The sequence below is a fragment of the Phaeodactylum tricornutum genome, chromosome 16, assembly GCF_000150955.2.
Source record: "Phaeodactylum tricornutum CCAP 1055/1 chromosome 16, whole genome shotgun sequence".
Lineage (NCBI taxonomy): Eukaryota > Bacillariophyta > Bacillariophyceae > Surirellales > Neidiaceae > Phaeodactylum > Phaeodactylum tricornutum.
In genome coordinates, this window is record NC_011684.1 from 209,907 (window position 1) to 236,057 (window position 26,151).

A 26,151-nucleotide genomic window follows, 5' to 3' on the forward strand; every position below is an offset into this window, starting at 1 on the left:
AGATGAAATAGTTGACAAGTTTACTGTTATCTTTGCCTCGCCACCGTTTTCTATCTCGAGAATGGGTATTGTTGGAATGTGGACGCGTTTTCTGTCTATGACCTAGTCAATCACGGATACCCGGTACCTAACGCGACTTCCTTTCGACCAAAAATTAAATTCTCTGTCAATCACCGAAATAGGCCACTATACCGAACCCTCCCCAACCCGTTGGCATGTCCTTCAAATGTAGTCAAAAGGCCGAGATGCGTCCTGCAATTTTCTTTTCTTTTACTCTATGGCTACGATTGGCTGTGGTTTTGGGATTGTCACAAACACAAGCGACGCGACGAGATGTTTTGCTTGCCGCCCAGCAAGCATCAGCGGCAACGGCATTCGGCGTGCTTTTATCGTCGCCTAACGAAGCGGAGGCGGTGCGCGACACAGGAGAAACCGCTACATATCTGCATAATCAATCCAGGCTTCTGCTTCCGAATTCTAAGACTAAGGCTTTGACTATCCCGCGAATCGGGTATTCTATGTATAAAACAACTGCTGACCAGATAGAGGCAGGGATCCAGTTAGCGTTGCAAGCCGGAGCCCGCCACTTTGACGTCGCTACGCAATATGGCACAAACCCAGTTGTGGGAGAAACTCTGCGCTCATACATACATCAGGGACTTTCTTCAGAGTACACACCAACGAGTATTATTCCTAAATCACCACAGGAACGTCGTCGAGAGATATTCTTGACACACAAGATTTCCAACGACGAGCAATCTACAAAGCCTCGGGAGGTCAAAAACGCGATCATCTCGCAGCAAAGAGGCCCTTTAAAAGGTATCGATGTCGATCTTGCGATGCTTCATTCACCCTTAACGGATAAATCGCGACGACTGGCATCGTATGAAGCTCTATTGGACTTAGAAGCCAAGAGCAAGATCAAAGCAGTTGGTGTCTGCCATTTTGGAGTCGCCGCTTTGCAAGAGTTAGTAGATGCTGGTCTACCCGCTCCCTCTGTGATCCAGCTTATCATCAGTCCCTTCAATCAACACAAAGATATCGTTGAGTGGGCATCCAAACACGACAGCGTGGTATCATGTAGCGCTTGGTCCAAACTCAGCTCGGTCGAGGGGCCACAAATTGGCTGGTCCGTACTTGGCGAAATTGCCAAAGAAAAAAGCATGACGAAGCAGCAAGTTTTGATCCAATGGACTCTCCAAAAAGGATTCATTTGTACTCCACGCGGTAGCAGCAAGTTTAATATTGAACGCATGGCTATACAAGAAAACTCCTGGGACGCAGTCCAGGACTTTCGATTGACCGAGACCGAAATGGACATTTTAGATGGATTGGACGAACAGTTACCAGCTGGCCGACTCGGTATTCGCGACGGCTGGGACGAATCTCAAATTACAGACCCCGCTTGGGATCCAACTTTTATATCTTAGGTTCCACAACTATTGATCTATATCAGTCAAGGCTAAAATCAAGTTGTATTCGAAAGGTGCAAAGATATCTGTACTGCCACTTTCAATGTTGGGGGTCAAATAAGAAGATGACATAGGTCGTGAACCGCTAATTGTAAAGACATAAGCTAACATTGAAAAGCGCAAGTTGGTATCAAAACAAGCAAATACATGTGAAATGTATAGTGCTATTGTTAGCTGGACTTTGCGAAAAGTACAAGGAAAGGATTCTCAGTACCCTAGATCCTACCCAGCTTGTTCCTTAGGCCAAGTAGTTGTACACTCCAGGGTTGTCCGTACCGCGTTCCAAGTACTCTCGGTCTATTAAAGCCTCAATCCGCTTCTTTACAACCCGCGGATTGGGATTGAAAAAGGAAAGCTGAGCCAGGACTTCGGAAAGCAGCTGTTGATGTTGCAAAGTTTTTCGCGCCTTCATGATTCGAACAATTGCGGCTTCTATGGCAATGGAACGATCCTCCTCCACTTTCTTCGTATTGAAATTAGCGTCGAGAGAGGCCATTGGAATGCGGATCTTGCGCATATTCGATGAGAACTTGGCATTTGCCGTAAACTTGTCTGTCGTATTAATCTTGTTGCTCGCCGGCGTTTTTGCAATTACTTTGTATTTACCGCACGACAAAGAGTGCATCAAAGGCTTCAGGATCGTCTCTTCCAAATTTAGACGCTGTGACAAATCCTCAAAACTAAGTGTTTCACCACCGCTAAGAGCGTCCAAAGCAATCGCTTGGAGTGTCGACACTTGAATTTCGTACGACTTCTTTCCAAACGTACCGCGAACCGTTGCACTGCCCTGCGTCAATACCCAACCCAGCTTGCGCTTTTGGTGTTTTAATTCGTGCCATTCGCGAAAGACTTTCATGCACTTGTTCATTTCTTCCGTCAAAGTAACCTGCGGTGATTTATACGTTGGCCAGAAACCTGTCGTTAATACCTGCACACTGAAATCCAGCGAGGTTTCGACTTGTCGCATTCGCTGTTCGAACTCTGTGCGTTGTTGACTACCAACAGCCAAATCGGCCAGCATACCTTCCATCTTAGATGTGAATTGCGTACCGCATTGGACCTTGAGCTTGGCAATCATTAGCTTCTCGGCATCATCCGAAGTAGACCGCTGGTTCAAAAGACGCTTGGAAAGTTGATTTCGATAAATTTCTGCGAATAAATCTTTATCTGTCAGGTAGGAAAAAAGTTGCACAATGCGGTCCAGGGATTCTTCCACTTCGGCTTCGGAAAGCTTTTCACCGCCACTCTTGAGAATTCGATCACAGAACGTGGACATAAGCTCAGCATTTGTGAAACTTCCTACATTTTTGTTTACAATTTCCACAAAAGCGTCCTTGAGCGCCTTTTGAAAAAGAGAATGCCCACTGAAGTCTTTTTTGACAACGCCAAGGTACTTTTCGTGCAGCTCGATAATCGCCTTGACGAATTTGGGATCATCGTTTTTGTCTTTTTCGCCCCCATCCAAACGGGCCTGACGCCGTTTCAGAATTTCTTGACCCATGGATGTGATGAATTCCTGAACAATTGCGGCGATTGGAGTAAGACCGTTTTCCAAACGTTGGAACAACCGAAACATACGACTCAAGTCTTCGGACTTGTCGTTTTGCAACAATGCGCGGCAACCAGATGTTTCCTTTTCCAACAAGACAAGTTCTACTTTTTCAAGAATCTCTTCCTCAACCACTCTGAGTATTTTAGGTTCCGAACTCGACGAAAGATAATCCGCAACACGGGAGCGTTCTTCTTGCAGCGCCTCTTCCGCCTTGACGAGATAATCCGGAGTCGAATCATTGATCCACTCCTCACGCCTTTTTGCATAAAACTCCCGCGTCGACTGCAACAAGGGTTCTTCCAGATCACCGTTGTACGCATCCAGAGAGCCCATACCCATATTTTCGTATAATTCCACGATCGACTTGACGAGACTTTTGTCAATAATCTGTCCTTCACGTTCGTCGTTGATGAGACCTAGAATCGCCGCGGTGGTCTCGCGCTTCATCTCATCGTACACGTGAGTACGGAAGCATCGTAGACCGGCCTGTGAGAGCGTGGGCAAACTGTGATGCTTAACATAGTATCGATCTAGATAGGTAAAGAACTTTTTCAACCACTTGTTCATAATTTGATGATCCCCCCAGCGGTGCTGGAGTTCAGTAAGGAGCGTGGTACCGCCCTGACCAGTCTTGTCCCGCAACGCGGGAATCACCGTGCTGGCAAGGTATCGTTCAATCGTTTCGCCGTGTCGTTGATACAGTTCGCGCGACCAGTTGTACGGAGAACGTTGGGTGCACATATCGTAACAAGTCCTGGGGGGAAAACGACACAAAGGGTAAGCGCGGTGACAAGAAGGAAGTGAATACCACAAAATTTGGTACAATGTGTTTTCAGCTTGCTGAAAACGCAAATGAAACGTACGTGTAAATCTGCACATATTCCCGTGGACCAAACATATTTGTTTCACCCGATTTCAGACCCCCGTTGAGCATGGCTTCGAGCTTATCAATGGCCTGTGTACAAAGAGAAATACAAAGTGTAAAAGGTACGGTCCGAATGGCTAAGCAATTAATTTGCAGACAATCGATACCCACAAAGGTATGCCGGAAAGGACGAGGGGGTATTTCTCGCCTACTTCACGGTAATGGCAAAGGGAGATACATACCTTGGCTTTGATTTCATCGTTCCACCCCTCTTCCAAAGGAATAATGCCCGAAGCGTTCCCGGACATGGCTCCAATACAGCCGCTGCTTGATTACCGTCGGCAAAACTAGATAATATAGACAGGTGTTCCTCTTGGGTTTTGGCAAAGAAATTTGCAGCAAACAATGTAGAGAGGAGAGAGTACTCACGTATAGTGGTGCCGCATCAGACACTTGATTTTGCGATCGAATGGGAACGAAAGGTCCACCAGTACTGGCTCTAGATTAAACCTGCGGAAAAGAACACTCGTGATGCGCAGCAGAAGACTACCTAGATAATTTGCGGTATGCTGCCGTTTTCGTTTGTGACGTCAGCAAAAGATACGAATTCCCTAACTGTAAAACAATCCTGACACGCAATCGGACGCTAGCGAATTGCTCGACTCTTGTTTCCTTCACAGTCACCAGCAACTAGCATTGTAGCCGCAACGATCCAGTCTATTTGGTATACCAAAACTACATAGATAAATACTTTAGGTAAGATCGACATCATCTTCTTCTTCGCCGGCACCGTCATCCTGAATACTGCGCTTGACCTTTACCAACATGGAAGTCTTCCAAGGATCGAGTTTGGAAATGCGATCAAATTCGTAGCACGCCGTCGCGAACGCTTCCGCATCGTAACCTTCCACGCATTCCACTAGTTGTCGACAAAATTTGCCTTCTCGCGATTCAGCAAACGTATAATCCACACCTTCGTATCTGCCCAAGGCTTGTTCCGCCCCAATCGCGTCCCCGTTGGCCAAATGACACAAGATGGCTTGCAAAAAGTACGATTTTGCGTTGTACTTTAACAAATTCGAGTCCAAGCATGCTCGTCCGAGTTCATCATACAATCCTGCCGCCCGCAGTAGATCTGGCGGATCGAGCGCGGCACTGCATAATTCCGCCACTTTGGCCCGGCATTGGGAAGCCTGCGATTTACTGTCTTCCATACCAAACAATTCGCCGGCTTGTTCGTACGCTTCAATGGCGGCAACCACGTTGGATTTTCCACCAGCTTCAGCGACTTCCTCCGACTCGTATAGCTCGGCACATTCCTTGCACAGTTTGGCGGCCTGCGTCAAACGACCGGCGTCCGTCAAGAGACTGACTGCGGACTGATAACTAGAAACAGCATCCACCGGATTGCTCTTTTTATAGCAAGAGCCTTAAAAGGAACGCACAAAACCAATTAGTTAGTGTAGTGGTCCACAACAGGCTTCTTTCTTCTTGAACGCACTACAAAAGGAATAGTTCCACCAACGCAACGCAACCTACCTGCTTGTGTAAAGCACTTGGCCGCTTCATTGGCTTGCTTTAACTTGTCACGATAAAGTTCACCCGCGACATTGTAGACGTCACCAGCTTCCTGATTGAGTCCACCGACTTTGTAGGCGTTGGCAGCTTGTAGGTACAATTCCGCGGCGTCCTCGACGTTGCGGTCACGCGCGCTGGCAAACCACGACTTTTTCGTCAGCGCCCGTCCTGCCTCGGCCTGGTACTCTTGGCCCTTGGCTTTTTGCGCTTTCGCAATGGCGGACATAATACAGATCCCAACCTTCGTTGATCGCAAGACTAGTACCGGTGTTTTAGAAAGGCAGAGAGATGCGCTTTATGTAACCAAGGCTCTCTGCTAGGAATGTGTACAGTCGTGTATCGCACGAACTCCCTGTTAGAGACGAGTGCAGGATAGACGAGCCAAGCGCGTTGTTCTCGTGTTTCTTCCCTTATGTCCGAGTACCGTCCGTCGTAGTCGGTAGACGGAATGACCTTTGTCGTATGCGTAATCGATAGGAATGCGCTCTTCTCTTGCTACGAAACTCAGAAGCGTTGAGACATAAGTACTTATCGAAAAGTCAACTTTGAATACATACACTGCATGTCGTCATTCAAATATTGGTTACGACGGGCTTACTACCGGTACCTACTTCCGTCGCAACATGAGGTTGTTCCCTCATCCAAACGCCGGTTGAAGTTAATTGTAAAGCATCTACGTTATTCAACCCACAGCGATAGAAATTGGGTTGGTTGTTTGAGGGAGGGTGTTGTTGATGTTAAGGGGTTTGGGGGGAGGCCTGTTCCAATTGCACACATGGGCATCGAGATAGGAAATTTCTCAACACAGCTCTTCGCCACAACCGAGTCCTGTTGCCAAGACTACGGTCGATCTTCTCGCGGGATCCATGTGTACTTGTCTTTGTCATCACAGGTGATGTTGATTTCTTATTTGAGTAAGTCAAATAAGGCTAGTACATATATAGAGATTCTATAAAAGTACAGTCATGCGCAAAAAGAAAAGATCCAATTTTATGAGCCTTGCTTTCTGGGCCAAATTTTCATACTGCGGCCTTTCCAAATTGCAATATAAAACAAAAACAGACGGACGGACGCAATAGTGATATTTACAGTTGGACGACGTACCAAGCTACCTCCTTCCTTTCGGCCCTCGTTCCATTGGCACGATTTCGGATTCATCGAAAAAATCCGCGACCATTGCGACTCTCCATGATGCAAGAGATTGTTTGTCATGACAAACAACGGACGGCTCCGATATATTCGTACCCGTAGATTCGGGGTCTTGGATTCCAGATTGCCGCCGCCTCCTTCACCCGAGGCTGCGACAACAACGGTGGGCTGCCGTGGAGTGGACCTACTCAAAACACCCCTACCCGTACTGGAATTGTCCAACGTCCTGTTGCACGCGCAGCGCCACCGGACGGATCAGGTTCGATCCCAGTTCGACGAATTCCTCCGTACGCATGGATTCGTCTTTCTGACCGCACCCCAGTCATCCCAGCCTGGTCGAATCATTCGTGACCTCCGAGACACTGTCCATCACGACTTGTTTCCCAATCAGCTTGAAAAGAATGATGAATTGCCGACTTCGCAGAATATCTATTGGTCGGAAAAGAATATTCCCATGTACCGTCTCGGCTACGAGTTTTGCGAAGACGGAATGCGGGAAGTCTTTCGCGTAGCGGCGGGTCGAGTCGACGATCAACCGTGGCCCGACGCAGGTGGTCGAGCTAGATCCACAACGCTTCGGGCCTTGGGCTTGGTTCGACACGTGTGTGATACGATATTGGACCTTCTCCTCTCCGGACAGCAAACAAAAATACCCATAGAAGCCGGTGCCAAATCCAAAGACATGGCTGTACGAAAACCACGTCCTGGATCGGGTAGTTCCACTTGGTGGTCACCACACGGCCAATCCCCGTCGTACACGAAACAACTGGTCGGCACCATTCCGGATCGGGACGAAGATTATTCGGTCTGGTACGCCATGCACTATTTTAACACAACACCTTTGCGAGGAGAAACTATCGTAACGCTCAAGGCACACGTTGACCCCAGTCTCCTCGTTGTGGAACCGTTCTTGTGTCCCTACACCCGGGGACTGCAGGTTTGGAATCGTACTACGGGCACTTGGATGGATGTAGACGGTCCTGCTTCGCCCGTGTCGAGCTTGTGGGAAACCGGACAGGAAGTCATGCTTTTATTTGGCGGCAAGGCCTTGGGGGCCGCGTGTAATTTGGAACCGACCTTGCACCGGGTAGTGCTCGGGTCGGAACCCCGATCGACCGTCATCTACGAACAAAAGTATGGTGAACTTTTTCCGCCACCAATCTCAGACTAAGGCAAACAATTATCCAAAGCTACTCAAAAAGATTACGCGTACCTCCATCTGTGAATCCATGACGGTGCTCATGCAAGAAATGGCTACACTTTGTTGCCTAAGCCTGAACGGATAAGGGGTTTCTTGCGCAGCTCTAGCAAAGGTAACAAATCCAATCCCACTTGCTTTCGGGTGGTTCTTCTTCCATTACGATCTGCACGGGTTTTCCAGGCGACGACGGCTGTCGCTCGAGCCTCCGGCGGGCCCGAAGCTCCATGTCTAACCAAGCTTGATGCGGACTTTTCCAAGCGAGTTCCAATTCCAAGCTACCGACATCGACATTACTACTGTTCCGATGCAAGGCGTGAAGCGGCAGGGACATTCGTACTGGTGTAATACCAAGCACGTGTAGGGGAATGGGTAACTTTGCTACAGCACGCTTGAGTCCGGGACGGCGTTTGGGACTCTCCCACAGGACAATCTCCATGATTGAGCCTTGAAGGTCGTATTCAGGAGCCAGCGATTGTGAAAAGCTAGCCGGAGATGCGGATGATTTGACGACGTAAGATCCTGTAGTTTTGTCGCAGGAGAGTGGCAGCCAGACTTCGACAGATTCGTGCGACAATTGCACTGTCCAGGAGCTTTTCGGGGACAGTCCCTTGGCGCTGACGATGCGAGCCGCTAGTTGCGCTGGTTCAAATATTTCTGGTCGAGGCACAGCATAAGGAGGTTCGAGTAAAGTCACTTCTGTCCCGTCCGTCCGGGGCGAAATGGCGTCTCCTTCGTGGTAAATGGCTTTCTCGTCATCCAGCCGATGCTGAATCAGTCGCGCTTGCGTCGGTCGTAGACTCTTGGAAGGATAGAAGTGATCGTAGCACATTTTGCGCAAGACTACCATTACAACTTGCCCAGTTTCCACCACATCCCAACGCAATAACACACCATACTGAATTGACAAAAATCCCATGCGCAGTTCTAGAACTGATCGTGTTTCGATAAATTTTGCGTCTTGCATGCTCACGCGGGCTTGCTTGCGTTTCATCGTAGCTGAACCTTTCTTCGCATCGATAGCTAGTTCGGTGATTACCTTCATTTTGGAGCGAAGTTTCTGCAAGACTTCGGATACCCCGTTTGCACAGACTGCGGTACCAATCGGTTCTCCTTTGCCCTTGTCTTTTTGTAGTTGAACTAAGGGATGCAGAAATAGTCCCGGATCGCGGGCCAACAAAGTGGATGTCACGGAGGCGCTCTTGTTGTTGTTAACGTTGGACCTTGTGCTTCCCGTAACAGTCACGGGCGAGTTGCGCGAGGAGAAATATTTTTGCTCGTTCGGAAGATTGAAATGACTCTTTGCTCGTAACGGCGTCACTTGCGCAGGCTTGCTTGGAGCAGTGTTGCGCATCGGACTCGTATTCCTACGCCGCAGAGGTCTCTTGCGGACGCCAGATTTCAGCGCTCCGGTAACAGGCGCAGAAACATCATTTTTTTCTTCTTGCTGCTGTTCCTTCTCAAAAGACGAATCCAATGTGCTGGAACTAAAAGATGAAGCCGAATTCAATTGCATCTGCTGCTCTTGTAAGAGCGCTTCCAACACATCATCGTGCCAAATGGCGTAATCCGCCCGCCGTAAATCCAGTCCGCGCTGCCCATCCGCTAGACCTCCATTTCGTTGCCAGGATTCCCCCAATACATGGCGAGAAGCGCAATTGTCGTCGCACGATCCGAGCAAATCTACTTGACATTGTTCCACCCAGTCAGTCCACGGGGATAGGATATGGCAAGACATGATGTTGTTAGGAACCAAAGAGGAAGCCTCCCTATTCCTATTGCCACTTCCACTGAGTCGACTTCGATCCCGGAAAGTCATTACGGTGATGGAAGTAATTCTTGTGCGGGAAAGAAGAAGAGGGCAGAAGCAAGCAAGTCTGGCGCAACGAAACAAACGGACAACAGAGGAGTGGGACGTTTGGAAAGACTATTCTTCGGTAATTCCCGGGGCAAATGACGACGGCAACAAAGTGCAGTGGTTCGAACGTCTACACTGTTAATCACCTTTGTTTGGGCAGGATAAAGCAACACTGGTCAAGTATCCTTTGCCATTACGCTTCGAGCTTCCGAGATTCTATGATGATCACCGTTGTTGGAAGCAAAAGCGCAAGCGGTCTCTGCTTGCGAATGCTCCGCTTGCAATTACGGGTATGGCCTGTCCGAAGCTTCCGAGGCGCTCGAAGCAACTGCGACATTCTCAAGCGGCACTTCGTCCCAATATTTCATTCAACGGATGTTCGTAGATAAAATACTATGTAAACGTTTATGTGAAAAACGGACCAAAACTGTATCAAACGGTAGTTTTCAGAGGGGCTATTGAAAATCGAGGGAATTTAAGTCTTGTCGAAGAGCAATTATTGGTCTTTGTGATTTGCAGCAAGAAATAAAATTGTGATTCCTACGAGCCTTATTGTATGAGGTAGGTGCAAAAGCACCGCGTGCTTCCTTGCTATCAATGCGTCTTTGCCATAATTCTTATTCATAGAAATTGCGAGATTTAAAACTAGGTCCTATATCATGTTGGACTTTGTACTTTCCGTAGACCAAGCCTCAAAGAACAAACTCACTACCCGGTGAAACGTGCAATACTCGAGAATAGTTACTGGTAGAGAACACAAAGAGGGCTCCAGCAGACGCTTTCGTTCTCAAAGCAGATATATCATCAATCCAACATGTCTTCAATTTTTGTAATGCCGTAGGTTTCGGGGATTCCACAAACGGCGAGCTTGCCTTGTCTCTGCAAGCAAAATTCCAAGTTCACGCTCCCATCCTTCTCGTGCACAAAATGTTCTCCGCGCAAGGTTTGGGCCCACAACAATACTTCATCAATCATAGGTACCGGTTGCTCCAACAGCTCCGCTAAACGTTTCGCCACGAGCAGGCCGTATGGTATATCGTCAGTAAAGAAGCGACAATTCGTATCCAAAACTCTCGCTGCTGACTGATTCTGTGAGCCAGAGCCACTGGGAACGGTTGGTGTCTTGATGCACACCAATTGTGGACTGTCCCGAAAGGTTGCCAAGATTCCGGCATGGGACGAATTGTGATTTAGCTTTTCCAACGAGAAATAGTCTAACATGTACGGAAATTGTTTCGACGGGAAGCTCCTCCGAACAGCACTCCTAACGGCAGCATAGTCGCGATCTAGCGCTTGCAGAATGGTCTCGGATGTGTGGTCGAAATCACGATAAAAGTACGGTACGTGGGCCTCGTCTTTCCAGTATCCTCCATACTTTTTCCATAAGCCGTAGCACCGGGCGGGATGAATGATTTGATTGTCGACGGACAGTGTGAGGGAGAGAAAACTTTCGGCTTGCCGGAATGCACCCATACCGAGCGGCCTTACGCTCAGGTTCTGTAAAAGGACACGGTTCAACTTGTCGAATTGGCTGTGGGGCGTAACGGCTGCCACATTCACGTGTTTCCCTCCATAGTTGGCCACCAGCTCTCCATACTTCACGGTACTGTCAACGAAGAGATTATGTTGAGAGGCGAGGAGATCTTTGGATGTAAGAGCCATCGCTGGCCGCATAAACAAATTGACGTACCGACAAACCCAGGGGATACTTCCACAGGCAAATGCGACAATATTAGTCAAGCCGAACTCTCGTTCCATGGCATGGACCATCCAATTGAATCCAGCTTGGCCGTACATCTGGAAGGACGAGGAAGGTGTGAATATAAGTGATCAGGAAATCGCCTAGTTACCCTTGATGAACATACCGTTCCCACATAAACGTGAGATTTGCTGCGGCTCAAATAAGGGGCGATGCGGTCCAAAGCCTCTCGGTAGGAATGCACCGGCATACAGAGAATGACAATGTCGGCGTTGGGAACGACATCGGCCGGATTTGCGGAACAAGCGGCCAGCATGCCCACATGAGTCGCAGCTACTTGACCCGTAGTTCCGTCTGTTAGCTGACAAGTTATGGAATCGTGATTCCAGTCCTGAGGGCGGCGGGTCAGTAAGTTTACTGAGTGTCTAGCTTCCGATAGGAATGGGACCAGAACGTGGGCCGAGTTCCCTCCACCCACAACGCAGGTTGTAAGTCTTTCAATCAAAGGAGAGACCATTGGTGTAAGAAGACGGCCGGTTTTGTATTCTTTTTATTTCGAAGTCGCAGTTTTACAGTTATTCTGTAGTTGAGAAGCCTCTGGTGAGATCTCGCTTGTACAATAGGTGTCGCCTATGACGATCCTCGAGGAAATGTTGACTGACAGAGTTCTGCAGCTTTTGAGTCAATTGCCAAAGATTATGGAAGCAAAATATTGATGACGTCGATGGCGGCAACAGAATCAATTGGGAACTCACAGTCAAGGTTCACGCGATGGACTTCTCTTTCTTTCCAGGATGCGAACTCAAATGTAAAATGCGAACACATGTAATAATCATTTGATGGTCACGATTGATTTGTTTGTATCGTCTACCATGCCCTACTCAGTCACATGATGCGTAGGACTGAGCTCTTGATGCGTCAACAACAGGTAAAAATCGTCGGTCGAGTTCTTCTGAATCCACTCTGTGATCGCAACAAGGAACTACCCAGAAAGGTATTCTTCACGGTTGATAGGATTTGAGTGGCAGACGAAGGAGCTTTTCTTATAGAGCACATGCCACCGAGGTGCCTAAGCCGAGCATGCAACCGACATTCAGAGCAAAATGAACTCTGAGCACTATTGCAACGTCATGAAAAGCTTCCATTATTTGAGTGTACTGTCGCAGGTGGCCTTCTTGCCACTTACCGATCCGTTTGGCCTAAGAATAAGACAACCGATGTGCACTGCCAAACTACCAGCTTCTTGTGTTTACTTGAACAGCCCCAGTCTCAAAAAGGATTTTACTTCGCATGGGGAGCAGTCGGAATCTCAAACGACCTGTGTTGGAAATTTCAAAAAAGATCCCAAAGTGAAAGTCGGCATCATAGGTGGAGGGATAGCCGGTGTATCTGTTGCACACGCGTTAACCAAACGCCTACGTTCAATTAACAATTGCGAAATAACTGTTCTGGAAGGAGACCCCATGGGTAGGTCTATTCCCCAAGACTCGCGAGTGCAGCCTAAGTGGGTCGCAGCAACGGCCAGAAACGCCAACAGCATTGTACCCGCAGCTTCAATGCACATATTTTCGAGGGTATCAGTTCTCTGGAAAGTCCTTTCGGACACTTCCCGCGAGTGGTACACGATGCAACTGGAACATTTGAAGGGTTTATTGACACAGAAGGGAAACGCAATGAGTGGAGAAACGGAGAGACCACGTATAGATACTTTATGCGTCGCTCCGCCCTACTTTGCCCTTCATGTATTTCGCTGTTTGGGTCCAACTGCGACACATGAGGAGAGACTGAGCTTTCTCCGGTTCGGATGGCGCTTCCTCACAGCTGCTTTTCGAGGGAATGCAGCAGCAGATGAAAGAGCCCAGATAATCCATTCTCTCGCTCAGGCGAATCGACAAATGTATCTTTCAGAAATCGAACGCCTGGGTATAGACTTTGCCACTGATGTTGGCCACTCTCAAGGATTCTTATCAATTCATCGTTCCGAACAAGCAGCTTGCGAAACCTTAAAAGAGGCTCGTGAGTATGGTGAAGAAGCACAATCTCTTACCAAAGATGAGGCCGTTATCTTGGAACCGCACTTGGAAAACCTGCCGATAAAATCTCTCTTTTTTGTCCGAAGATTGAACGATTACACCGCAGGTTGTGAAAAATTTGTACGACGATGGATACGTGAAAGCGAGAAATATGGTGTTCAATATCATATCGCTGAAGCAAAAAGACTAGCAGTGACCAGGTCTGCGGACGGTGGAAACGCAAAATTTCAAGTACTGTCAGAAGATGGTGTGTCACGTGAATTCGACTACCTTGTCCTTGCAGCTGGCGTACAAACTCCTTTGCTTGCCGCACAACTTGGTGTCGGAGGGCACTGTCCAACGTATCCTCTTCGGGGCTTCTCATTGACGGTATTCGCTTTCAACGAGAACGAGAGGAACTTGCTACGGCAACCCATCTCAGTTGATTCTATGTACTGCACTTCCATAACTCCTTGGATGGCACGATGGGCGGGCTTTGGAGAATTTGTTGGATACCGTGACAAAGCGGTGACAGTGCCGTCTATGGCACCTAGTGTGATGGCGCGATATGCGAATACGCTTTTCCCCGAGGCTGTCCCATCCACTTCAAACGATCCTGTGTCTTGTTTTCGACCAATTAGCCCAGACGATCTGCCGTTGGTTGGCGAGGTGGATGAATTGCCTGGTCTTTTTCTTCATACTGGACACGGCACCTTGGGATGGACCTTGGGTTTGACAACTGGAGATTGTCTCGCTCAGGCTTTGGCAGACAAAATTGAAGGTACGAATAGTAGCGGAGGAACATTCGCGCTTGCGACAGCCGATAGCATTGAACGGAGTGCTTTATCTCCGAATCGCTTTGTAACCACACCGAAGTTATTCAGAGTTTGATTGCCGGTGTACTTCGCTTCGGCCAGCTGAAAGCTGCGTGCTTGAGATAGCTAGAGGTCGCTTTCGGAAGACTAATAAAATTTTTAGGCTTTTTTTTAAAAAGCGTGTAGATTAATGCTCCAGGTAGTGATTGGTGACGAAAAAATTCTGAACAGAGGACAATAAGAGGTATCGTGCTTATATCATTTCGCCATCCACCTCGGTGTCTCCAGAAGGATTCCGGTTTCCGGCCAAAGGCAGAAGATCCTCTGCTTGGGCCGATGATTTCATCTTCCTGTTAAGCGACACTTCCGTACCTCCAGGTAGTAGTTTCATTCCGTTTAAGGTGACTAGTAGCATGACCCCGACATCGCTGGCGATAGCGTAAAGAAGGGTCATATAACCTGCAAACGTCAATGTAACGACCAATAGCTTGCACAGAAGACTCAATGCTATGTTTTCTTGGATGGTTCGTACCACTCGTCTCCCCATGTACATTACGTACACAAGCTTGCTTAGGCTCGAGTCCATGAGTGTCACGTCACTCATTTCCATTGCCAAAGCTGCGCCTTCACCCATTGAAACGCCTATATCAGCAACAGCTAGAGCAGGAGCATCGTTTACACCGTCGCCGCAAAAAAGCACGAGTGGTCGCCGCTGGAGCACCTGAAAATGTTTCGGTTGTGGACACTTGATGCTTGCGACAAAGTGGAGCTTGTCTTCGGGTGTGAGTTGGTAGTGCACAGCACTGTTCGGAAGATTGATTTGTTCCGCGACGGACTTAGCTGCACCCTCGCCGTCTCCAGTTAGCATCAAGACTTCATGACCGCTCGCACGAAGTGCCGTAACAACATCGGCAGCGTCTTCGCGAATCATATCGGTCATGCTGAAAGCACCAATGATTCCCTCTCCCTCCACACCAATGAACCCGACTGTGCCACCGGAGCTACTCCATGCGTCGGTGAGCCCAAGGAAAGCCTGATCCACGTTGCTGAGCATACCGAGACGCTCGAAAAGCTTTCGGTTCCCAACGTAGACTTGCTTTCCGTTCACATTCGCAGTTACACCTTCCCCTTTAAGGATCGTATGTTCTTTTGCATCCATGTCAGTCGGAACCGAAACGCCTTCTTGCTTCGCAGCTTTTACCAACGTCGCCGAAAGTGGATGGCTTGACGGAGCTTCCATCAACGCCAAGAGTTGGAGCATCTCTTTTCGTGACCGGATGGAACCAATGTTTTCTAAATGAACTACATTGAATTTGCCCTGCGTTAAAGTTCCAGTCTTGTCAAGGACAACTTTTTTGACGCTGCCTAAAGCTTCTAAACTGGCTCCGCCCTTGACGACAATTCCTCGTTGTGCCGTTGCCGCCAACCCTGCTGCATAAGTGACGGGCGTACTAATCGTCAAAGCACACGGACACGCCACAACAATAATGATCAATCCATTCAAAGTCCATTCCCGTCCCACTTCCTGACCAAACAGCCACGGGATGGTACACATCAACGTGGCCAAGGCTACTACCACGGGTGTATAGGCCCGTGCAAAGCCATCAATCATCTTTTCTGTGGGCGATCGGTTTGCTTGCGCCTCTTCGACTAATCGAATTAATCGGGAAACGGCCGAATCTTCCACACTGCTCGTGGTCCGGACGACCAACTGCGTGGTACCAATGTTGATACCTCCACCGGACACGACATCGTTAATTGTTTTGCGTACAGGTATGGATTCACCGGTTAGTGACGATTCGTCCACCGACGAGGTACCCTCTACGACAACGCCATCCGCCGCTATCTTGTCGCCCGTGCGTACCGAAATCAACGCTCCAACCGGTACTTGGTCGGCGGGGACGATAAGCATTTGTTTCGTCAGCGGATGTATTACGTTGGCGTGCTCGGGTCGCAACGCCACAATCGTGGACAAGGCTTCCCGAGCCCGATGGGTAGCCCGGTGTTCCAACCACTCGCTGATACAAAACAGGAAACTAACCGACGCGGCCTCGTCGAATTCACCCAACAGAGCGGCTCCGAAAGCGGCAATGACCATCATGCAGTTGGCATCGAATTCCCAGCGGCGGAGTGTTTGCCAGGCCTTACGAATGACCGGGGGCAATCCGAATACCATGGCCACGAGACCAGCGTACCGTAAAGTACTCCAGCCGGGTACCGCGGACAACATGCTGACGATCCAAAATACACCGGACATGAGAACATTCCAGTGCAGCGATTGCGATTCCAAATCTTGCAACGCGATTTGAGTAGCGATGGATTCATCGAGCGCGTCGTCGATCACTGGTAGGTACAGTTTTTCGGCTTGTCCGTCCGTCACAACGCAGACTTTCCAATCCAGTTTGGACAGGACCGCGATCAGTTTGTCGGCCGTTAGGAGATCGGGATTGTGTTCGACCTTGATGACGTGCGATGTAAGTAGAACGTGTAGATTCCGAACTTGTGCGCGAAGAAAGTTTTGCGTAACGTCCTTCTGGAGTTTGACGACATCCACGGGTGATCGTAAATTCGAGACGGCAATGGTTGATTCGACGTACTCGGATCGAGGTTGACTCCAGATGTGTACGTGTTCGGCATCGACCATTTCAACGGCAGCGTCTTGTACTACGGTGGTCGAGTACGAGGATTGCAGGGAGGACGGAAAGTCGTTCGCCGAGACTACGTGGATATCGTGTTCCACGTATACCAAGCGCTCGGCCACGTTGACTCCAATCCGGACCACGCCAGGTACCGATGCCAGTATACCTTGAAGGCGGGCAACATCCTGACTGTGTAGGCTGGTTTGGACACGCAACGTAGTGCGACCCACGGAACGCGCCGACGCCGTAGTTGTCGTGCTCGAGCCACGATTCTTTTTCGAAATAAGATGGGCTGGAAAGCCCCGTTTCGATAAACGCTCGGCAATGGTCTGGGCTGTAATGACATCGGCATCATGTTCAACGTATACCCGACGGGTTGTGACATTGATTTGTAGCGAGTGTACTCCATTCAAGGGTTTGACAATTTTTCGTACCGACGGTAGTTCGGATGCACAGCAAATACCTTGTACGAAGTACACCGACCGGACGATGGACGGGTCATCCCGTTGCGGCTGCAACGATACCCGGTCGTCCCGATCGGTATCGGTCGTTTCGCCAGGACGTGAATCGTGTGACGAGGCCGTATCGGTTACTGCGGACGAATCTATCCCATCGGCCATTGTTGTGCTTGCACCGGAGGGAGTTGTGTCGGAGTCAGTTGCAGTAGTGGTAGTGATACATTCTCCACAAAACATGTCGTCGGGATTGAATCCATTCATGGCGGCATACGTTGGTGGTGTCGGGTGCAAGCTGGTGACGGATTGCATTTCGACCGCATCTTCCCGATTCGTGTGAAACTGTCGGCGAGTCGGATGCGGCTGGTCGTGCCACTGGTTCTCCGGTTCTGCTTTCGTGGATTCTACGAGGAGTGCATATTTGGAAGAGGCAGTCGAAACCGCCAGATTCGACTTTTGGAACGGGGCGGGTGTCATGGTGGGGAACGAAGCTCGGGTTGTGTGTTTGTGTTCCGTGTGTCGCGGTACCTGTTGGTTGTCGTCGTCTACTACATTCCCTCTATAGGTAGATAGCTAGATAGATTGCTAGCGAAACGGGTTTGGGGAGGGCACTCTTGAGGTATGTCGCGGATGAAGCTTACCGGTGACCGCGCTAGCTTTCTTTTTTCCGAGAACGAATCTTGCCTGAATTGTCTAGCCCAACACGGTTACGGTGTTTGGACTGTGTTCCTACGCGGCTTCCCATGTCCCCAACTCGTCGAACCTAAGGATGACTACCGATCGGTCCCGATTCATCGTAGCTTATATAGGGTACCCTTCCCTATTCGACAAAGATTCATTTAAGTAGCTTAGGTAGATCGCAAAATTCCAAAACGACACGACCTTTCAAACACAATTGTCGGAGCACAGAGTTTCGGAAACCACACCCGTCTGTAAGGTGTTAGGGTTTCTTGTGAGGATGGTGATGTGGGTACTTCTCTCGGTTTCTACTTGTACACCTGTACACGTACAGGTATACACGACGAGTACAGCTATTGAGAGGGGGGACCATATTTGTTGTAGGGTAGCTACCGTGCGATGGGCCGCGACACGGATTTCCATCCGAGCGAACCTCCGTGAGTCTCGAACACGCGGTCCGAATCGGCCTGTGCACGGTACTTACCAACCGTACGGTTAATTCTCCCTTACTGCTAGCTGACACAACGAACCCGACGCAGCCAAAGCAGAGAGAGAAGACAGCCCCAAACCGCGGCCTATCGTAAAGTAGAGTACTCGTTCTATTGGACAGTGTCGGTGCGCAGCTCTCCGTGGGACGTCGGATACAACCGCAATCGCGCAATCATCCGTCCGGCCTACCCGTAAGTCGTCGAAGCACTCGACTGTTTGCCGACCTCACGAATCGTCTCGGAGAAATCATCACCACAGAACGAGCATTGATGGAATCTGCAGTGTCCACGAGTTGTACAGCCTCAGTGTCGGACGCGGCTATTTCCGGCGCTCGTGTTGTCCCGTCGAATGGAGCACCGATTCCGGCCGAAGCAACCCACGGCTGGCACAACCAGACGAGCCCTCTACTGACCGTTTCGTCGCAAACGAGTAGTCCGACGACGACGTCCACACAAAGTACGGGGACGTGTTCGTCTCCGTTGGATCTCTTGGCCGGCGTTTCGTCCACGGAACACGCCAAGCACCAAACACCATCAACGACCAAGGTCCGTCCACAGTCCATCGGTGCGGCGATCAAGAACACCAATCCGTCCGCAGACGCCGTTTCCAAGACAGAAGGCGTGAGCAATAGACACGTTGCTGCCGAGAATCAAGCCACTGGAACGAGCGTGGATGTCCACGAGTCGCAGCTACAAGGAGCCGAAACATTGGAACAATTCGAAACGAAAAGCGACGACGTTCCATCGCCTCACCTTTCGTCCTTCCGAAAAGCAACAACAACAACAACAACAATAATTCGTCACAATACGCGCCACAAAGAAAAACGTCGTCCGGTGGGATACGTGGCTCCCAAAACGGAACGCACCGTCAAACCAAAGGCTACGCCCAAACCCCGCCGGAATCGTACCCTTCAGCGAGCAAGCGGAAGTTTCCCACGCGCCTGTTTCACGCATCGACCCAGCTTGGCTTGCCTTCGCTCACAGTCCTTGACCGACTACGTTAGAGATGTGGTGCTTCCGACTGCCAGCGCGTACGAACCGAGTACGGATCCCGACGACGACGATGATTACGACGATTTCAATCGAATTCACGAGTACCGTCCGCTGGAATGGACTGAAGGTATGGCCAAAATCACCCTACCAGAAGGTTTTTGTACGCTTGATGGAATCGCACGCGACCGGACGGGAAGAGGACTGGATTGGCAAGCGGGTACACCCTTGGGCGACTACGTCATCCAAACCCCGATTGAACAAAACATACGAGGCCTCGCTGGCGTATACGAGTACACCTTTGCCGACAAGCCGCAGGTCACAATTGCAAGTTTTCGTGAACAGGCGGACGCCTACCGTAAAGTACAAGTTGGCAGCGCTGTCGATGATGGCGAAAATGCGGACTCGGACGAAGCCATGGATAAGTTGGCCCGAAAATTCTGGCAGCGTCTTGGTCCGACCATGCCCCCTGCCTGGTATGGAGCCGATCAAGAAGGAACACTCTTTGGCGACGATCCTGCATCCGGCTGGTCGATTGCAAAACTCGACTCGTGTCTGCACGTGCTTTCGAATGTTCCCGGCGTCACTACCCCTTACCTATACGCTGGAATGTGGGCGTCGGTCTTTTGCGCGCATACCGAAGACATGAATTTACTAAGTATTAATTACCTGCACGCCGGTGCACCCAAAATTTGGTACGCCGTTGCGCCCGGAAAGGACGCAGATCGGTTTGCCGAGCTTTGTGCCTTTCAGTACAGTATGGAGGCCCGCAAATGTAAGGAATTCATGCGCCACAAACGATGCCTACTCAGTCCGAAAGTACTACAAAAGGCAGGAATTCGCTATACAACGGCGGTACAGCGACCAGGTGATGCCATGATTACTTTCCCGGGTGGTTATCATTTCGGCTTCAACGTGGGGTTCAATCTGGCGGAAGCAAGTACGTATGGCATTGTGACAAACGTTTTTGGTTTTTTGATTTGGATCAGCTTACACAAAATTGTACGCTATTGATTTTTAGCAAATTTTGGGGTACCAGAGTGGATTCCCCTGGGTTTGCAAGCTCATGTATGCTTATGTCGACCAGATTCGGTTCGAATCGACGTGGAACGCTTAATTGCGCTCCTGAAATTGTACCAACAGGCTGAGAAGCGGGAGGTGGGTTTGTCGTGGAAAACTTGGAGTCAGCGGAGGGAGGAAAAATTGGCTCGACGAGCACTGTCGGAGCGTCGACGCATGTCATCGCCGCCTTCTAAGAAGAAAAAACGTTCGAAAGCGCCACGGACAACTGAATTTTGGGTCGAAGTTAGGAGACCTATATCCAAAGAGGAAACTGCAAAAAAGAAAGGCAAAAGGCCACTGAAAAAAGCTAAGCGCACTGACGAAGAAATATGGCATCTCGCCAAAGCAACAACACGAAAAGGTCTCGTTCCCGATGCTCGTGTTCTTTGTGTTTTGCCGGCGAAAGTTGTCTTGGATCGTGTCAAATTTCATTACAGAACTACTGGGGACCCCGATAATCAAGATGAGCAATGCTTTGCCGGTCAAGTAGTCGAGCTAATTGATGATCATGTTCGAGTCAGATTGGATGGGCTTCCAAAGTCCAGCGACGAATGGATGCATGTATGGAGTCCAAAGCTGTTTCTGGACGGTGGTCGATGGGGCGAGGATCACGACGTTACGGTAGAGGACGAAATCGGGAAGACGTTATACTGGGAAGAAGTAGACTCCAAGAGCCTATGTCTATGAGTTGTTGTAACAACAGATTTGTTTTTGGAAGCAGTCAGTTTTCTTCGCACTGGGACAGCGCTTTGAAACCGAGATCTTCTTAATCGGCTCGTATGAAGTAGAGAAATTCGCTCAAGTTGTCGACTGTTCAGTGCTTTTGTAGCAGTAGGCTGCCAGGCGTTTTACTGTGCGTCTTACAAAATAAAAAATTGGTAATTCGCAAAAAAATCATGTGGTTGTACAGCTCCACCGTCCCTACGCTTTATTGGTCCTTATGTTGAAAACTGGCTATTTCATAGCTGTGCCACAAAAAGCGTGCAAATTTAATGGAAGCTAATAGGTTCCTAGACCGAGTGCATCTTCAATGTCTCTGTCCTCGTCATAGTCATCTTCGTCTTCCTCCTCTACCACCGATGGCACTGACACTGAAGTTGATCCACCGGTCGCAAAAACTGCCCAAGCCGCTGCCTCTTCTTCGGAAAGAAGTGATTCTTCATCGGAGATTGTTGTGCTCACATTACTGTCCACGTCTTCCACTGAAAAGATATCGCTGGGAACAGCGACACTAGTGGTCTCGTTTTCGCCAGGGACGGCCATTAGTTGATTTCTCGCCAGCCATCGTTCGTATCGCTCTTGTTTTTCTCGCTCCCGCTCTTCCCTTTCAAGCCTGCCTTCTTCTTTAACGTCATTGGTAAAATCCAGAAAGAGTTGTTTTCCTTCATTACTCGCTATCTGTACTTTTACCTTGGTGTTGAGCTCCAAACCGGCTTCTTCTAAGCCTTGGGCTTTGTCTATAAAGGATCCATACAAATCCGCCACTTTTCGAATGTGCAAAAGTCCGAGACGATTCGCCCCCACGTCAATCATGACGCCGTATGGTTCGATCCGTTTGATTGTTCCCGTCAGTTCTTTACCGATCGGAAAACTTGAAGCGGAGACTTTCGGAGTAGCACTGCGTTCTACGTCGAATTCGTTCAAACACACTTCGAGTTGCCCGTTCTCACTGCGAATTTTGCTGACAAAGACCGGCGTACCGGCAGTCTTCTTACGTAACCGCGCTGCTCTTTTTTGTGTTACGGATGACTTTGTTCCTTTCGAACCGAGTCGTAGCATGGCGTACACAATCTTCCAGCCGCTTTCTGGCCTTGCTGCAGAAACGACGTCCGTTTCATTGAATACTCGTTGTCGGGTAGTTCGACCGACTCCCACCTCCAGAAAAACCTTGGGACCAGTAACTCCATCCAAAAGCTCCTGTACGACGTATCCTTGCAGTTCTTGCCCCAAAGCCAAAGCCGACAGTTCTATCCTTGGTTTCCAACGCCCCTCCGGTGTCTTGTAGTAGCACGGACGAATAGGTGGCGATTGCTTCTCGCTGGCGTCCAAATTTCTGTCCAATGAGGTGTCGGTCGAAAGAGCCAACACCGAGTGTTGTGGCGATACGATCCTTTTCGGTGTCGGGGATGGTACCGCAACAAAGGCGTGCGTACGAGCGCATGCGACTATCGCAGTTGTCGAAAGCAAAAATGTCAACGCTAGACTAATTTTATTCCGGACTCTTCGTTGCATCCTGTTGCAAGAGTTTCTTTCGATAGCGGAGTGGGTTAACATCAAAGTAGTCGATAGAGTATTATTGAGCATACAGTTGGAGTGTCCGCTGACTATAGAAATGGCTCAATCGCAATCGATAGCACACGTAAAGCATTGTAGAATTATATTTGATAGTTCATCACAACATCAGTAATAGTTCGGCTCCAATCCGCTGGATCCCCGCACCGACACACTGGCCTTGCTACATTGGATCGTCACGCTAACTGTAACTGTAAAGACAAGTTTCGTGGGGGGCATGTCCGTCTTCCGCTATTGCGACATCTTGAAGTCAACTGCCACGTCACAGAATTGAAATTACCGGGGCGTGTGCTCTTCGCGTGGCACCTCCTTGTGCGCCTGATGCTTTTTCGTTGCTTCTTTTGCACCATGGATTCTGCCCGATTGAACGAATTCGTTTGGTCTTTACACTACAGGATCACCGCGTGAACTCCTTTTTCCACGTCGTATGTCAATTATGATGATTGTAAGAGCGATAATTGCTTTTCTTCTGACGGCTTCGGTTTTGAACGTTGCTACCGCTTGGATTACTCCAGCCGTATCGCGGACCGTTTCTCTTGCGTCCGTTTCTTCGTCTGTTCCTGGCCGATACTCAACATTGCCAATTTTTCAGTCCACTGAAACTGGTACAGAAGTCGAAGTTGTCGAGGCGTACGACTACGATGTCCCCGAAGACGCCGTGGTGATGATAAAACCTAACGCGATGCGTCGATTGCGGGAACTGCGCGATCAGCAAAAGTTGGCGGATGGCGAATGCCTCGTGTTGCGCATGGGCGTGCGCTCCGGTGGATGCTCGGGCATGTCGTACGTTATGGACTTTGCCAAAGCTGCCGATATTCAGGAAGACGATCAGGTAGACGAGTACATGTCGGATCGAATTCAGTGTGTCGTAGATTCCAAGTCAATGCTGTACCTGTACGGACTTGAGTTGGACTATTCGAATGAGCTCATTGGTGGTGGATTTCAGTTCTTCAATCCCAATGCTGAAGAGTCCTGTGGATGCGGCAGTAGTTTTGGGGTGTAAGAAAGAGAGGGAGACTGGGTTGAAGATCGACGAGATCTTGTCCGTCTAGTAAACGTTTTATAGCCGAGATAACTTCAGCAATCGATCCCATAAAGAAAAAGAAGATTGACGCAGGTAACTATGTACGACAATATAATAAGATGGAATTTGTTTTAATACTCTTGAAGCAACAAAGCAAGCTACAATATTTTCTTATGTCTTATGTTATTGGACGCCTGCCACACTTACAGTTAGCAAGTTGCACTTCAATGCAATCGAATTTATTCCTCCGGGAGAAGCTGCCCCAGCTGCTTGTCCAGCGTACAAATGATCGCCAAAACGGCAATCAAAATAGCTGATAAGACCTTCCAAAACTGTAGTTCTGAAGAGGACAAGGGTACTGCGCTATTGGTCTTTGCTGGCTCAACCGACAAAAGAGCTTGTCTTGATTTAGCGGCACCTTCCTTCGACCATGCCTTCAATTTTCCCTTGACGTCTTCAATACGTCGGCAGCCTTTTTCTTCCATAAGAACCCGCAACTCATCCACAATCCGATCAAAGCAGCTTGGGCCTTCGATCCAGTGGCAAGTACCAACCTGCACAGCTGTCGCTCCGGCCAACAACATGGCGAACACATCCTTACCGGACCGAACACCGCCGACTCCAACAACATCAATGTCCTCGTCAAGGAGCTCCCGCAGTTTACGCACGTTGGCCAAAGCCGTATAGTGGACGGCCGGTCCGGACAGACCCGCAAATCCAGAATTGGAAGAAATACAAGGGGCTTCTGAAACGACATCAACGGCGAGAGCATTTCCTAGTGTATTGATAGATGCAACGTACTTCACAAGTTTCTTATGTCGGTTCAGGACACTGGCTGCCTGTTGGAAGTGTTGAAAATCCAAGTACGGAGGGAGCTTGACCCCTAACGGAGGTAGCGAATCGGTGAGTTGACTTACTTGCTCGAGAATACTGTCCATCTGATCCACATCGTAAGCGATAATCGGTTTGCCAATGACATTGGGACATGCCAGATTCAACTCGATTGCGGAAATCCGGTTTTTCGTTGGTGCAGACGCGATCTTGTGAAGCATCTCCATATTGTCGTGGAGCGACTTGCCGGACAAACTAACAAAGTAAGGCTTGTCATCGTCCGCATCTTTCATCGCATCGTCAATCGTAGTGGCATCAATATAGTAGTCAATCCCGTTGTTGGGAAGACCTTCCGAATTGAAGGAGGCAATGTAGTCGGGATGGTGCCAAGTCCGGGGTTGGGGATTTCCGGACTGTTTCTGTACAGTAGCGGATTTGGCCAAGACGGCCCCTGACGCTGACTGGGCTACCTTGGATAAGGCTGTCGATGTACCACTGCGAGGCCCCGAAGCATTGTAAACACAAGTCTTCAGCAAAATTCCTGCAACTGTCGTCGCCAATTCTACTACCATGGTCAACGCCAAGGATCAAACAATAAGGTACCGGTCAGAGCACTTTCGTTTGCAAACTGTGCCACTTTTCAAGGTCTCGGATTTGCCGATTTATTCTGTGTCTCAGAGAGAGGCATCAAACGGTACGACGATCGACTGAAGGGGGTGAATTTATTACTTTGTCACATCTCTTGTCGCATAAAAGGTCACAAATAGAGACCGAGACAGAGGTACAGCTTGCATGACATGGGAACGAGACTCCTTGGGAAACGAACCGATTAGTGCTCTCTTTAGATAGACCTAAAATATCGTCGAAGACGTAGGTACACCTTTGTAGTGAACTGCTCACAGTGAGATCGACAAAATGAATTGACAGTGAAGGCATGTCTCCAGTCTCATACAGAAAATTCGGCCAATTGTGTTTCCTGCTCTTTCCAACGCGTCTCTTCTGCTACTGTGCGAACTCCTTGCTCAGAGTATACAAGAAACTATACTCGAAAGCTGATGCTCCTCACGTCAGCAATTTTGGACAAGGATCAATCGTGTGGTTCGGGTTGAAATTTGTGCCATAGTGACTTCCTTGGAAATCGCTTGTGCCATCACCGTTATCTACACTTTATTTTTCGTGTCCGGTTCGGATCGTACTTCGGGACTTATTTAATATCCAAGTATCGGTGGACCTTCCATATGAAGTCAAATGTTCTGAAAAAACATCATTTGGGACAACTAGTCCCACCCCAGAGCCTGGCGTGGAATTCCAGACCGTTCCTACCTCACTCGAGAGCGCGTCATAGCTTTCCATTCTCCGCCACAACTTTCCCTCACAATTTGCAGCATCAACTGTAAGCATGTCGTCTCCAAAGGAAAACGACGTCGAAATAGGGGCCGGCACCGACTCAGGCAAGAACTTCTCCCGAAATGAAAGTACTCTTGACTCCCACGA

The 26,151-nt window shown here is 49.1% G+C and overlaps 11 protein-coding genes across 11 annotated transcripts; 4 read left to right on the plus strand and 7 right to left on the minus strand.

Annotated features, from left to right (window-relative positions):
• Positions 1–215: 215 nt before the first annotated feature.
• Positions 216–1,430, plus strand: PHATRDRAFT_48100 (predicted protein; the record flags this gene model as incomplete). Its single annotated transcript, XM_002182454.1, has 1 exon — positions 216–1,430. One exon carries the CDS (start codon positions 216–218, stop codon positions 1,428–1,430), a length of 1,215 nt encoding a protein of 404 aa, XP_002182490.1.
• A 109-nt stretch (positions 1,431–1,539) lies between these two features.
• Positions 1,540–4,348, minus strand: CUL1_3 (CULlin protein 1). The gene is made up of 3 exons (XM_002182601.1): positions 4,132–4,348; positions 3,888–3,979; positions 1,540–3,778 (listed from the first exon to the last, which is right to left on the minus strand). Exons 1-3 carry the CDS (start codon positions 4,195–4,197, stop codon positions 1,711–1,713), a joined length of 2,226 nt encoding a protein of 741 aa, XP_002182637.1. The 5' UTR covers positions 4,198–4,348; the 3' UTR covers positions 1,540–1,710.
• Positions 4,349–4,612: 264 nt separating this feature from the next.
• Positions 4,613–5,693, minus strand: SNAP (predicted protein; the record flags this gene model as incomplete). The annotated part of the gene is made up of 2 exons (XM_002182602.1): positions 4,613–5,318; positions 5,429–5,693. The coding sequence occupies 2 exons, from the start codon at positions 5,691–5,693 to the stop codon at positions 4,642–4,644; spliced, it is 942 nt and encodes a 313-aa protein (XP_002182638.1). The 3' UTR covers positions 4,613–4,641.
• A 984-nt stretch (positions 5,694–6,677) lies between these two features.
• PHATRDRAFT_48104 (predicted protein) lies at positions 6,678–7,787 on the plus strand (the record flags this gene model as incomplete). Its single annotated transcript, XM_002182455.1, has 1 exon — positions 6,678–7,787. One exon carries the CDS (start codon positions 6,678–6,680, stop codon positions 7,785–7,787), a length of 1,110 nt encoding a protein of 369 aa, XP_002182491.1.
• A 102-nt stretch (positions 7,788–7,889) lies between these two features.
• Positions 7,890–9,875, minus strand: PHATRDRAFT_48105 (predicted protein). Its single transcript, XM_002182603.1, has one exon. The coding sequence runs from the start codon at positions 9,631–9,633 to the stop codon at positions 7,921–7,923; it is 1,713 nt and encodes a 570-aa protein (XP_002182639.1). The 5' UTR covers positions 9,634–9,875; the 3' UTR covers positions 7,890–7,920.
• A 443-nt stretch (positions 9,876–10,318) lies between these two features.
• Positions 10,319–13,330, minus strand: PHATRDRAFT_48106 (predicted protein). The gene is made up of 3 exons (XM_002182604.1): positions 11,538–13,330; positions 11,363–11,469; positions 10,319–11,278 (listed from the first exon to the last, which is right to left on the minus strand). Exons 1-3 carry the CDS (start codon positions 11,886–11,888, stop codon positions 10,477–10,479), a joined length of 1,260 nt encoding a protein of 419 aa, XP_002182640.1. The 5' UTR covers positions 11,889–13,330; the 3' UTR covers positions 10,319–10,476.
• A 1,247-nt stretch (positions 13,331–14,577) lies between these two features.
• On the minus strand, positions 14,578–17,319 carry PHATRDRAFT_676 (P1B, P type ATPase; the record flags this gene model as incomplete). The annotated part of the gene is made up of 2 exons (XM_002182605.1): positions 14,578–16,541; positions 17,154–17,319. Coding segments are annotated over 2 exons (2,130 nt in total), but the record flags the coding sequence as incomplete, so codon positions are not given.
• A 1,050-nt stretch (positions 17,320–18,369) lies between these two features.
• Positions 18,370–21,319, plus strand: PHATRDRAFT_48109 (predicted protein; the record flags this gene model as incomplete). The annotated part of the gene is made up of 3 exons (XM_002182456.1): positions 18,370–18,407; positions 18,581–20,388; positions 20,470–21,319. 3 exons carry the CDS (start codon positions 18,370–18,372, stop codon positions 21,195–21,197), a joined length of 2,574 nt encoding a protein of 857 aa, XP_002182492.1. The 3' UTR covers positions 21,198–21,319.
• Positions 21,320–21,509: 190 nt separating this feature from the next.
• PHATRDRAFT_48110 (predicted protein) lies at positions 21,510–22,864 on the minus strand (the record flags this gene model as incomplete). Its single annotated transcript, XM_002182606.1, has 1 exon — positions 21,510–22,864. Exon 1 carries the CDS (start codon positions 22,812–22,814, stop codon positions 21,510–21,512), a length of 1,305 nt encoding a protein of 434 aa, XP_002182642.1. The 5' UTR covers positions 22,815–22,864.
• Positions 22,865–23,538: 674 nt separating this feature from the next.
• On the plus strand, positions 23,539–23,805 carry PHATRDRAFT_14867 (predicted protein; the record flags this gene model as incomplete). Its single annotated transcript, XM_002182457.1, has 1 exon — positions 23,539–23,805. A coding segment is annotated over one exon (267 nt), but the record flags the coding sequence as incomplete, so codon positions are not given.
• Positions 23,806–23,980: 175 nt separating this feature from the next.
• Positions 23,981–25,678, minus strand: PHATRDRAFT_48112 (predicted protein). Its single transcript, XM_002182607.1, has one exon. It carries the CDS (start codon positions 25,227–25,229, stop codon positions 24,066–24,068), a length of 1,164 nt encoding a protein of 387 aa, XP_002182643.1. The 5' UTR covers positions 25,230–25,678; the 3' UTR covers positions 23,981–24,065.
• Between the last annotated feature and the right edge of the window lie 473 nt (positions 25,679–26,151).